This window comes from Erpetoichthys calabaricus, chromosome 2, assembly GCF_900747795.2.
Source record: "Erpetoichthys calabaricus chromosome 2, fErpCal1.3, whole genome shotgun sequence".
Classification (NCBI taxonomy): domain Eukaryota; kingdom Metazoa; phylum Chordata; class Cladistia; order Polypteriformes; family Polypteridae; genus Erpetoichthys; species Erpetoichthys calabaricus.
Genome location: NC_041395.2, coordinates 91370884 through 91384690, shown reverse-complemented (window position 1 = coordinate 91384690; position 13807 = coordinate 91370884). Strand labels below are relative to the sequence as shown.

The 13807-nt window shown below is 36.9% G+C and overlaps 1 protein-coding gene across 2 annotated transcripts; it reads left to right on the top strand.

The window, feature by feature from the left end:
* Positions 1-2094: 2094 nt before the first annotated feature.
* On the top strand, positions 2095-11985 carry LOC114646113 (uncharacterized). Of its 2 annotated transcripts, none has more exons than XM_051922153.1 (6): positions 2095-2205; positions 2854-3183; positions 4637-4963; positions 6033-6128; positions 8423-8487; positions 10079-10893. In XM_051922153.1, exons 1-6 carry the CDS (start codon positions 2160-2162, stop codon positions 10190-10192), a joined length of 978 nt encoding a protein of 325 aa, XP_051778113.1. In that variant the 5' UTR covers positions 2095-2159; the 3' UTR covers positions 10193-10893. The 2 variants fall into 2 exon arrangements, with proteins under 2 accessions (XP_051778113.1, XP_028649940.1); XM_028794107.2 differs by lacking the exon at positions 10079-10893 and adding an exon at positions 11561-11985 and having other exon boundaries at positions 2096-2205.
* Positions 11986-13807: the final 1822 nt, after the last annotated feature.

Below are 13807 nucleotides of genomic sequence, written 5' to 3'. Positions count from 1 at the left end.
CAAGGGCAATTGTGCTACCTCATTGAAACTCTGAAATGAAGAAAGTGAGAAGGAAAGGGGACAGCTCGATGGTAGTGCTAGTGCCTCACAAAAAAGGATGCTGGTGTTTGCACCCCTTGTGTTCCCTGCCCTTGTTTTCCAGTGTCTATGGGTTTACAACAGGTGCACCAGTTTCTTCTACCCAGTCCAAAGACATGCAAGTTAGATGAGCTGGTGTTGTTAAATTGATCCTAGTGTGCATTTTAGCCCTGTGATAGACTTGCACCCTGTCCAGGTCTTTTTTCCTGCCTTGTTAATGATGATTGCTGGGATATGTCCTAGCTGCCCCCTAACCCAGCACTGGAAGAGCAGGTTAAGAAAGTGAATGGATAGAAAATGAATGAGATATTATTGTCCTTAGTGTGGGTGCGTTTGAGTGGCCCTTGTGAGTAATGGTGCCCTTTCTAAATATTTTCTAGCCGAATGCCTTGGAAAGGTTGTGTCATATGACACTGAATTGCATTTTTTTACATTTTTATTATGTATCCAAATGCTCATTTCAATTTCACTTTATCCTGAAGTCTGTACATCCTTCACTGCATTGAATGGACATGTACTCAAAGGGAGGCTTTCTTTGGCATAATTTAATTACAGCAGTACTGCATGCGCTTGTCACTTGGTCAGCACTCTTTTTTCATGTCAACAGGAAAGTGCTCTAAAGTCTAAGAATCCCTTTCTCAATTTATCAGTAAAGTTATGCTTTTACTTTCTAATTCTTTTAATCAACAAACAAACTTCCTCTGTTACTACATTGGAATATTGTGGAGGTTAATTCCAGACCCATCTACAGTACAGATATTCCTCTTAATTTAGCCTCAATCAAATGTTCTGTCTGTCATTTCATGTTAATGACATTTGTCCTACCTGTACCTTGGTGTTTCAGGTATTTCTGACTGAGGAAACAACAAGAACTGTTTAGAATGAATGATGAGAATACATCTCACCACGTCCAGAGATGGTGAACAGATAAATCAATCTTCTTGAGGTGTAGCTTGTATATCAAGTTTATGAAAAGCCTGAGAAACTCTTGCAAGCTTTTCTTACTGGTGTAATTTGTTATGTAAGCCTACTCAATATCTTCAGGCCAATGGAATGAAAAATTGCTGATATGCCTATATGAAACTAATTTTATGAAATAAAATGCTGTGGGCGTAGTGATGTGGACAAGGGATACTGATAATTAGGAAAGAGATAACAACACATGAATAATTTTGATGAGAGTCTCAAGTAGCTTTGAGAGAATCCTTGTTCACGTAATTTCTGTATAATGACATTAAGGGGATATTTCTGCACTAATAGAGTGCTAATATCTACTGCACTGCTTGGTAACTTATTTTACATGTCTGTGCTTTTTTGTGTAACAATTTTCCAACATTTGTATGAAATGTACCTTTAACCATCCGTCTGTACCTCCATGGTTTACTTGAAGAACCATTTTAAAAGTAACAGCTGACATTCGTGGTGTTATTTCCATTCATAATTCAAAATGATTCTATCATGTCTCCTTTTGAGTTCTGTTGGCATGAACAGAAAAGATTGGACTCTTTCAGTTTTTCCTCATAGCTGATCCCTGTAGTCCTGTTGGAACCACAAAGCTCCTTAAACACTTGGATACATGTTACCACATTGTTTTATTTCAGACTTTTATAATTGTAGCACTTCTCACTCTCCTTTTATTTTTTATTTTTTTAATTTGTTACCTCCGAGGCTGGAAGACTTAAATATTTCTTTCGTTGAAATACTAATTAAACCATTTCAGGGTGACTATTGGTGAATTCTAATAAGATATGATTAATAAAAATGTGCAAAGTTTAGGTTTTCTTGGTAATTACCAATAATTTCTAGAAAGATAATATTGATTATGAAAGTACTGCATTTGTGGAGAAACATGAAAGGGATAAGTTGAACATTCTGATTTTTTAAAATCCCATGCTCGCATTATTTTTTAAATTATCCTTATTAAGGGAGTCCTATTGCTATTGTGGAATCGACGTAAAAGGTAACTGTAAAAATAAAAATGCAAAAAAGGAAAAACGCGACCGTTGAGACGCCCCTCGGTCTCCCACACATAGAAGGAAGTCGAAGCCACCATACCTCTGTCACTCAGATGCGGTCACGGAATGTGGATCACAGTGGCTGTTTTCTTAAAAATGCTTATCTTTTCTTGTAAGTATCACCTGACATCTTAACATTTTGTTCTTATCATCACAATTAGGCTACGGAAATGGAAAATAAAGAGTTTCGATAGACGGCTCATATACTAAATTTTGTTCAGTTTTTGATAATTACAGTTTTTAAGACAATTTTTTTCAAATCGATCAGTTATGAAAATGACAGTATTATTACAATGTTAATAAAACGCAGCGTCAAGCAATGATCTCTGGCTCGGGTTATTTTTGGAATGTTTACGATGGCGCTTCTGCGTTTGGCCGTTTTCCAGATCGTTATCCTTTCGCTGTTATGTATGCATGTATGTATGTATTTATTTATAAAAATAAGGCAGGCTTTGAAATGTTACAGTGTCTTTGCATTCATTCTGAAAGTGTAAAGGTTGGCAAAGGACGTGATTATGGACTAGACCTATACTTCACAACATATTATACCGTAACCCACTTAATTTAAGTGAGGATTGCCAAGGACTACCGCCTAAACCCGACAGCGTGGGTTCAACGTATGAAACAGAGTATTCACCGTCGTACCGATATTGTGTTAAATACTGTTTCCCCTACCTTTACGCATATTTGCAAATTTGTTCTTGTGTCCGATATTAGTATTGAATTTAATAACTCAATACAGTACCATGTTTTGTTTCAGATGTGAACTCAGAAAACTCTTATCCCCTAGACACACTCACCGTGGAACAAGGACACCGCGCCAGACTGCAGTGTATTCTGGGAGACCTTACCACCGTCACTTTTGTCAGTTGGTATCGACATCTCCCGAATGGAGGGCTCAGTTATGTGGCACATTATACCAGATACACATCACAGGTGTCACGATACACCGGCGAGATACATCAAGAAAACGGGACAAGCGTTTTAATTATAGATAATGTGCAAAGAAACGATTCAGCGACTTACGTGTGCATAGCGAGATCCTCGAGCCACTATAGAGCTGGCTCCTCTTGTACCCTCATAGTGGAAGGTAAGTCATAGCTTTGACTGCGCTACATGCCTGGAATGAACATATAAGTGTGCAGAGAACTTACTTTAGTTTCCACATCTTTTTGTAAATTCGGTTTGGCGCCTTTGGTTCTTTGAAAATATCCTACAAGTTCCTTTTGTACTTCATCTGTTTGAAAACAATACTATGCAAAATTTGAAATGTCTTTAAAAATGCACTCGAACAGTTCGTTACAAACGTAAAAATAACTCCACGCAACCTCAGGATTTCATGTTATATTTTATAGATTTATAGTTTTGCCATGCAGTAAAAAATAACTTTCATGGTAAGTAATATACCATTCGATTAGATAGCCGGATTTATATGACATGTGGGTGTAATTGCAAACAACTTAACTTGACAACTTCAAATTTACAAATAATGGTCTTTAAAATGTGTAGTATATGCATTGGTGCATATATACTGTATTCTTGCTTAAGAAATATTAATGCTAATATAAAATCAACAAAAAGAATTTATTTACTGTATATATTATGATTTTATTTGAAAATCCTTTGGTGTGATGGTGGAGTATAGGATGCTGTCAAATACATGCATCTGAAGTTCACATCTAATCTAGTACCATGAACCAATTCCTCTTTTAAATTAGTCAGTGTGATTTATTAATCGAGGCAGCGAACTGCAACTAAGTTTTGTCTAAATGTTTGAGTTACCTTGGATGAAGAGATTTTTTAAAAACACATTAGTGATCGAAGTATTTGTCAGGCAAATTCTGTTACGTATTGCAAGAACAACGTAAAATGGGCATAATTTAAATCTATCCATTCAAAACCACCCAATTCAGTTGAACGAATCCCTTCACAGAAGCAGCAGACATAAAAAATGCTGGAATCATCCCCAGATGAGGATCTATTTGTTAAATGAGTTAAGACATGACTGGAGGAAAAAGAAATATTGCAGCATTTTTAAATCACTAATAATGTAACATTCTAATTTCTACTCTACACAAATAAAGTTTTCATGGGGCCTGGAGCCTATCTCTGCAGCATCAGGTGCAAGGCAAGAACCAGCCCAGAACAAGATGCAGGGCCCACCCACACCCTATGGTAGTTTTAATTCACCCACTAATGTAACAAACATGTTCAAAAGAAGTTATTTAGCAGCAAAAACAGGCCACTAATTAAGAAAGAGTTAGAATGAAAACCTGCACTTGGAGACCCCCATCTAAAGCTTCAATCATTACTTTTGCATTCATTGCTCCTTTAACTACTAAATGAATACAAACTAAACACTTGTCAAAGTCCATACCTGGACACATATTGGATAAAAGGCTACTGTAAGTAATCTAAAGCATTGTACATTCACTTTTAAATTTTTAACAGCTTTGCTTTTTTAAATTTGTGCATGTTAATTTCACTATTTTAAGAAAACGTTTTAAAATGCTAACGGAAAGTATGGTTAATTACATTCAAAGATCCACAGGTTCCTCCTAGAGTCTTCATATTTTACTCACCCGACACTACACCAGGATGGATGGAGCCACTTTCTTTTGTTTGTTTGGTAAAGGACTCTTCTCCTTGGTGGAACCTTTTAACTTGGAGAACCAATGGAATGGAAACAAAAAGACAAGAAATTGGACATGAAGGGTTTATCGACGTGGAAGGCTCTTATTCGTTTATCAGTCACTTTTCAACCATTCCAAACCACGATTTAAAAGTAACTTGTGAGATTCACAACAACGTAACTGGACATCTGGTTCAAAAGCATTATGTACTTGGTTTTTCAAATCAAGGAGAACAAGGTATGTAAATTAACAAATAACAAATACTAAAATTTTATAAAAGCAAATTAAAACACAATTCAAAAAACTTGATAGTTTTTTTTGTAATTCATGAGCTTTGGTTGATAATTTGTATAATTTTTCATGAATAACATTTTATATTTTATGATCAAAAGTGAAAATACATTAATTTTACAGTAATAAATTGAAACTGAATTAATTTTATTTTACCACCAGTTAGTATACCTACCTGAGTCATTGGAAGTGAATCATTCAGCTCCTAAGGACCATTTATATATAAAATAAAAAGAGCATCGACTTCTTATTTGGAAAATATTTACACAATGTAATGTAATGTAATGAAAAAATGGAATTCTCTTCCTTAAAAATGAAGTTAAAAATATTATTTTGTTATTTTTGTAAATTAAATGAAAAGCCATTATCTTGAAGTGTTAGCTTACTGTTTGTTAGTTTCAGATATTATTACTTTGAAGCCCAGGCTAACCAAATGCATTTGGAAACATCCATCCATTCATGCACTTCCAAACTAACTTCATCCAATTACTTGTAAAAGTTGCTGAACTGGAATCAGTCCTGGCAGCCCTGGGCAAAATTAGGCAAGAACTACAGGACGTCTGTTACCGGAGACACTGTCCAGACAGGTCTACACATTTTCTTACATTTTGATATACAAGGGACGTTCAAAAAGTTTCAGCACTTTTTAAAAACTTAAGAAGTTCATTAACAAATGACATCACTTTCTACATAGTCACCTTCTTTTGCGATGCAATTTTCCCATCGTGTGTATGTAAATATCGCTTATGATAGACTGGCGCTTTCAGGACAGACAGCAGCTTACAGGAACAGTAAACTGGATACGTGGTTGGAAAATGCATGGATGGAATATTTTGATAGTTTCTTTGCTTTTCATTATGTTTGTGTTTAAAACATACATAAATCAAATGGCAGACAAGACAGTCAGATATGATCATTCACATTTGATTAGATTACGTGATCACACGAACATTACAAAACACTGAACGCATGTTTTAAAAAGTTGCAACATAATCAGTTTTATCTGTTTCTCTAGGTTGCCAGTCCCTGTTACACTTTGGAATTCCTGGAGTTTTGATATTGATATTGCTGTTCCTCACTACTGCTTGTGTCTGCAAGAGGCTTAACAATGGTATCAAGTTGGCTTTCTTCTTTATCTGGAATAATATATAATTCTTAAACTGAAAATGACACTATACCCAAAACAAATAAGTAAAAAAAAGTTACATAAATGGATATTTCTTACTGAGGTACTAATGTGATAGGTGATACTTTGTACTAAAGAGTAGAGACATGCAAGAAATAAACTAATAATTATAATAATAAAATAAAATAATAAAATAATAAAAATAATTTTGTAATTTCAACTGATGCGATCACTATTCAAGAACTTCGCAAGTACAGATAGACACTTTGCCAAGTTTACTCTTGCATTTGTTTGCACCATTTATTTCTAAAAAATAAGCACATCAATGCAACCTCATACTTTGACTTTGTGACCTCAGAGCCTGTGCCGACCCTGAGCGCGGGGCTGGAAACAAATGAAAGGAGATGGGAATGTAATTTCCAAGCAAAATAACTGGACATTAATCTATTAGTTCTAACAAAAATGCTTTTATTTAACGGAAATGTTTTCAAACGCGGTTAAGAAGCTCTTTTTACGACGTATTAAAGAATCAAAGTCACATTTCCTGTAATCGACCGAATCATGATTTATATAATTATTGATGCCTAATTACATATACTGTACACGTTAGGCTCGTGTAGATTTCCTAGAGGCAAAACCATTCGCGGTTTTTGACAATATTCATCTTATTCTAAAGATATAACAGTAACAAAATCTTAAAATGATGATATGTAATATTTTAACCTAATTTACAATAAATTGCGTTTTGACATACAACTGAAGACTAAACATCAGCCGGACTTTATCCAACCCGCTATATCCTAACACAGGGTCACGGGGTCTGTTGGAACCAATCCCAGCCTGCACAGGGCGCAAGGTAGGAACAAATCCCCGGGCAGGGCGCCAGCCCACCGCAGGACACACACACACACACGCACACCAAGCACACACTAGGGACAATTTAGGATCGCCAATGCACCTAACCTGCATGTCTTTGGACTGTGGGAGGAAACCGGAGCTCCCGGAGAAAATCCATGCAGACACGGAGAGAACATGCAAACTCCACCTGCAGGGAGGACCAGGGAAGCGAACCCAGGTCCCCTAACTGCGAGGCAGCAGCGCTACTACTGCGCCTAAACGTTATATGCAATTAATACTGTAGCTACGGAAGATGGACATCTCAGGATTCGAGGCGCTGTATCTAAAACTAGACTTTTGATTTTATATATATATATATATATATATATATATATATATATATATATATATATATATATATATATATATATATATATATATATATATGTATGTATGTTTTGTAGATTTTAATAAGATTGTTATTAAGTTTTTAAGGAGTTGGGGATTGGGGGTTGAGTTTTTCTACCTCCACAAACTGATACCACCTGGTGCATGCATTCCGGGCAAAGGGAGAAAGGCTTAATTTGAAAACTGACGTTTGCAGTGATTATCTCCATTACCTGTACGACGCTATCAGTATAAAAAAGTGATAAAAGTGTTAATTGATAACCGATTTGTCACAATACGGTATATGTTCTTACAGAAAACGCAAACAAATATAATATTTAATATTCTCATTATAATATTTAATAAAAAAATATTAAAATGATATAATATGCATTCCAACGCCTGGCGTTAGTTCACTTTAGATTCATTTTACCCCTTTGTTCGTGTGTATATACTATATATCCAATATATCTACTGTATGGTTAGATATGAGTCTTACTAGATCTGCCTATCTTCGAAAACAAGAAAACCCGACCTTTTCACAGGAATATTACGATATTAGAGCCCCTGAACGACAACATTTATGTAACAATCTGCGAAAGTTTTCTTAGGGTCTGAAGTCTATTTAAAGGGTCTAAAGGGAAAAATCTTATTTCAATCACCAGTTCGGGGCATCAAAACTAGCAAAGAGCATATTGCGATCTCTGCTGTATATTTATGAAGTTTAAGTGTAAAGTTTTGTTCAATGTATGTTTTTAAATTACAGTTAAACATATATCAAAGTGAAATAATCGCTCTAGAGCATTTAGTACAGAGAGTCAGAAAAAAATACAATCATCTATCCATTCTGCATTTATCATTTTCCCACATGACAGTGTTACTTTTTTATTCATAGATACCTGTTTCTTGGACAAAATAAGAATTAAACTTGGAAAACAAATGTAATAATATAATTCAGTTGGTTTATTCCCTTTAGGTGCATATTTAATTACTGTAAGTTTAGAATAATGTCACCTGTTACCTTTTCGTTACTTTCTTGTTTTTTTCTTGTTTAGGGCCAAGCCTGAAGCCTGCCTCCCCAAAACACGGGGCAGAGAGGAGCCAAGGAGAACATACACTGGTAATACATCGTGTACAGAGAATTTGAGCATAACTGAACACGAATTGGTGATGTGGGGACAAAAAAAAAAAAACAAACAAAAAAATAAACAATCAGAAAGCATCGCCAAAGCCACAGACATTTTTTAAAACCAAACATAGGCGATGAAGACATAGAAGAAGCTGAAATATGAGCACAAACTGCACGACAATAAAAAAATAAAAAAATCCGTCAGAATAAAAAAAATGCATAAGTCAAAATGAAATAATTACATATATTACTGACATCTATAGCTATTAAATGGCAGTATGTGAACTATTTGCAATGTTTTTGCTCTCGGCCCTTACAGTTCATTTTACTTCAGATTCCCGTATTTTAATACCGTCTACCAATAGAGAGGCACTTTGAAAACAACCTGCCTTAGATTCAAATTAACAAATTAGAAATATTAATTGATTAATTCAATTTCTAATATTTGCAATTTCAAAACATAACACGTGCTGGAAATATCTTTTTGGAAAGATGTTGACTTTTAATTTGTACAATAATGAATGCATAAAGAATTATAGGTCCATGTGATTTAGCATATTACATCTTCTAAAACCGGACAGAGCAGATTCACTTTGGTGTTTTCTGTTCTATGAAAACAGTAGAAAAATAAATGCCATCTATCAGAAAAACGGTGCTCTGAAGAAACTGACCAATTTCCGGCTATCACGCCAACTTGCTGATTTACTTTATTTATCAAGATAGTTAGATTAATTTGATCAATAAAAGATAATAATAATAATAGTAATAATTAAACTAATTAAAATAAATCCCCGAAACCGAAAAAACACCACAACGTGCTATATCGTTTAAACGGTAAAAACAATTTAACTCATTCAACATAAAGGGTTAAATATAAAAAAATAAAAATACATATTACTATTTTTTTTTAAAAATCATCGCTTTGATAAAACAACACAAATCAACACTTTACGCCCATCAGCTGTGATCCGAGATGAATTTAGTTCCTATATTAAAAACATTACCTTTAAGTAATGCTTATATGTTTGAAAATGTATAGTAAACATGTAAATTAGCACGATTTAATTGTTCATGCACAATGCTGTGCCATTTTTAAATAATTACAAGCTAAAGGTACGCTTTAAACAATTTGTCCATAAAGTCGGTAGCCCTCTTGAGGCTCTCTCTGCCGCTTTGATGGAACCGTGCATGGCTCTCCACTTCCTCTCTCCTTTGATGCCCAAACTGCTAAAGGCTCTGACCAAATAATGGACTGGAAATCCCATGCACACGACCTATACTAGAAGACACCTAGCTCTCCATCCTGACCCCTGACACATGCTGGAGACCTTTCTTTCAAAGCTTCATCCAAACAATTTTCCCACTGGACTGTTAGCTCTAGAAGAAACACTTGCTTGGTGAATTCAGACACCAGGACTATGTCTGGTCGCAGGGTGGTGGCTTCACTGTGGCTGGGGAACTTGTCGATTCAATGGTGGTTGTTAGATCAGAATGCCCTAATGGGTGGTTGCCTTTGAACGGATTTATTTTTGGCATCGAGGTGGAGGAACTAATCTACATGCTCATTTATCTTCTATCACAGATTCAGTTCATTCAAAACTCTGCTGCAAGAGTCCTTACACAGACCCGTAGCAGCAAGGACAGCACACCCAACCTGCTGCACCTCTACTGCCTTCCTGTGTCTTTACAAGACTGAATATAAAATTCTGTTATTAACCTATCAAGCTTTAAATAGACTCGTACCAGACTACATCAGTGACCTTCTCCATCACTATAGTCCTGCTCGCCCACTAAGGTCCTCTGTTTCTGGCAATCTTTTTGTGCCCCACACTAACCTGAACTCTGTGATTAACACAGCCTTCAGCTATATAGCGCCTACAGTTTTGCTTTACCTCCCTGAATTCAATACATTCAATACATACTGACTCAATACATTCTTTTAAAAAACAACTTAAAACTCCTTTGTTCGTGAACACGTTAAACTTAACCTAACATTCTAACTGTTCTTTCAGTTTACCTCTTTGTCCAGATGCTCAGGGTAACTTGTATATGTGTTATGTCAAAAAAATTGTTATTTGTACGTGGTTTTCTTATATTATTGAATTTAGTATTTTTTCTTTTATTCTATTTAATGATTTGTATATCCTGTATTGATCTGTTTTTAGTGTTGTATGCTGACATTATTTGTATCTAATGTTAGATATATTTGTTGTGTCAGATACTCTGTGAAGCAACTTGAGCATGGGAAAGGCGTTATATCCATCCATCCATTTTCCAACCCGCTGAATCCGAACACAGGGTCACGGGGGTCTGCTGGAGCCAATCCCAGCCAACACAGGAACCAATCCCGGGCAGGGCGCCAACCCACCGCAGGACACACACACAAACACACCCACACACCAAGCATACACTAGTGCCCGGAGGAAACCCACGCAGACACGGGGAGAACATGCAAACTCCACGCAGGGAGGGCCTGGGAAGCGAACCCGGGTCCCCAGGTCTCCCAACTGCGAGGCAGCAGCACTACCCACTGCGCCACCGTGCCGCCCAAGGCGCTATATAAAAATGTATTATTAATATTATTATTATTAATGAGATGTTTAAAACAGGGCGGCACGGTGGCACAGTGGTAGCGTTAGGAGACCTGGATTCGCTTCCCGGGTCCTCCCTGCGTGGAGTTTGCATGTTCTCTCCGTGTGTGCGTGGGTTTCCTCCAGGCGCTCCGGTTTCCTCCCACAGTCCAAAGACATGCAGGTTAGGTGGACTGGCGATTCTAAATTGTCCCTAGTGTGTGCTTGGTGTGTGTGTGTGTGTGTGTGTGTGTGTGTGCGCCCTGCCCGGGGCTTGTTTCCTGCCTTGTGCCCTGTGTTGGCTGGGATTGGCTCCAGCAGACCCCCGTGACCCTTAGGATATAGCGGGTTGGATAATGGATGGATGGATGTTTAAAACAAATCTCAACATCACTGGACAAATTAAACCAATATTAAAATAAAATAAGCACAGGTGATGTTTGGTGATAATTTTTGTTTGTTTGGTGATACATTTTTTTTCTTTCTTTCTCCAGACTGAATATGCCTCTCTGAATGTTTAAAGAGACTATTAAAGGAGAAAAAAATATTCTCGAAGCACAAACTTGTGATAAAATAGCATTAAGAAGCAAAAAGAAAATTGCACAACCCATCAGTGACAGTATTTTTCTTTCTTTCTTTCCTTTTGGCTGATAATGCGATTAGCATGGATTTTCTTCAATAATAAATATAAATGATACTTAAAAAGCCATGCTCGCTCAGTTGTTACATTAAAATAATACTCTTTTTTTAATGGAAAGTTCATAATGATGTAAAGTGTCTCTGGTTTCCTTCAGAAGGTGGGGATGTAAAACCCACAGTTTGATAAACGTCTGAACCTCTCTCACACATTTGTCTTTCAGCTTTAACCATTATGGTCTGAGCGACGTACTAATGGAAAAAATAAAGAAACACAATTTGACTGGGCTGCTTCGGTTTTGTTACTGCCCACAGATCTCACAAGTTCCCCATGTCCTCGAGACTGGACGGCATAAATGTATGTAGGTCACTCGACCGCAATTGTAGACGTCTTCAGCGGAGCTCTCGCTCTGCCTCTGAAATATTCGCCTCTGTTAATTTTCCTGATTTAGTGTGAAGGATCGTTTAATGTATATGTAAAAATGCCATTCGCAGTATATCTTGCATTTTAAAAACATATATTTTTGTAGCATATAATGTTAATCAAATTTGCTTGGCATATTTTTTTATATTTCACTTTTCAAACAGCACAATTGAAATGAATATATGTATTATGATTAAATCTATTTTAAATACAGTTGGAGAAATTAAATGTATAGTAAACAAGTTCACACTGAACCGGCTACTCACACATGCTGTATATCCACTGTCTTACCTGAACTGAGTTGAACCCCATATTCAATATGCAGCTTCAAATTCAATTTTAGATAGCAATAAAATGAGAAAAAATAGTTTGTTATGAAACTAATAAAACAAAATTTAACTTTAAAAATAGTACTTTGCATATTTTAAGCTGAAGACTTTCACACAGGACCCTTCACAGGGCATGCAGCAAGAGTCACATTTGAATAGCCAAACTAATATAGGGCCCAGCTTCCATGCATAGCGGCACAAGTCAGCGAGCACCTTTAGCCTCCGTGCAAACACATAGGAAATACAGTCTTTCAGGGCAAAGGAGTGCATTCACCAAGTATTTTGACTTTACTATTGTACTAGGGTGTTGTACCCTGTTATCCATTATGGATGTGATGAGAAGTTAAGCAAAATGACACCTTTTATTGGCTAACTAAAAAGCTTACAGGGGTCCAAGTTGCCTCGAAAGCTTGCATATTGTGATTTCCATCCATCCATTATCCAACCCGCTGAATCCGAACACAGGGTCACGGGGGTCTGCTGGAGCCAATCCCAGCCAACACAGGGCACAAGGCAGGGAACCAATCCTGGGCAGGGTGCCAACCCACCGCAGGACACACACAAACACACCCACACACCAAGCACACACTAGGGCCAATTTAGAATCACCAATCCACCTAACCGGCATGTCTTTGGACTGTGGGAGGAAACCGGAGCGCCCGGAGGAAACCCACGCAGACACGGGGAGAACATGCAACACCCGGGAAGCGAACCCAGGTCCCCAGGTCTCCCAACTGCGAGGCAGCAGCGCTACCCACTGCGCCACCGTGCCGCCTATTGTGATTTTACTATTAAAATTCTGGGAAAGATAACAATAATTATAGCATATAAATTAACTTGTAAACCTGTGATATATGAAGCCTACACTTCACTATCAAAGAATTATGATGAATGTTGACCTCTGTGTTGATTAATATATAATTTGTTTTTGTTCATCTGATTTTTAAAGTGTGTTTTACTGCGTGCAAAAAAAAAGTTAATACGATTGAAGTTTTTTCTTTTTTTTTTGTTAATAGGAAATAGTTGTTTAAGGTTGAAACAGATTTTTACAGTTTAGATGAAAGGCGTACTCCTCACGAAGTCTCTAAAACACAGGAAGACCTTTTTAGATTCTTTATCAAAGATGTATGTTGAATGGATTGACACAAGGGTAATGAAAACGAATATGTGACGTATGAGAGGAGAGGCGGAGCCTCCAGGGAGGAGGGTAAGTCCGCCCCGGGCCGCCTCATGTAAGTAATACTGTACATGCTTTACAGAATGCAGGTTCAAAAGTGCATATTGATTGCGTACGTACATCACATCACTTGATGTCTTGCTTGCTCTTCTGCAAGAAAATGGCAGCACATCTC

Bases quoted from the DNA above. Each gene is read 5' to 3' on its own strand.
- LOC114646113 (XM_051922153.1), top strand. From the start codon at position 2,160: ATGTGGATCACAGTGGCTGTTTTCTTAAAAATGCTTATCTTTTCTT. The intron at 2,206-2,853 runs GTAAGTATCACC...GTTTTGTTTCAG, and splicing joins AAAAATGCTTATCTTTTCTT to ATGTGAACTCAGAAAACTCT. The intron at 8,488-10,078 runs GTAATACATCGT...CTTCTATCACAG, and splicing joins GCCAAGGAGAACATACACTG to ATTCAGTTCATTCAAAACTC.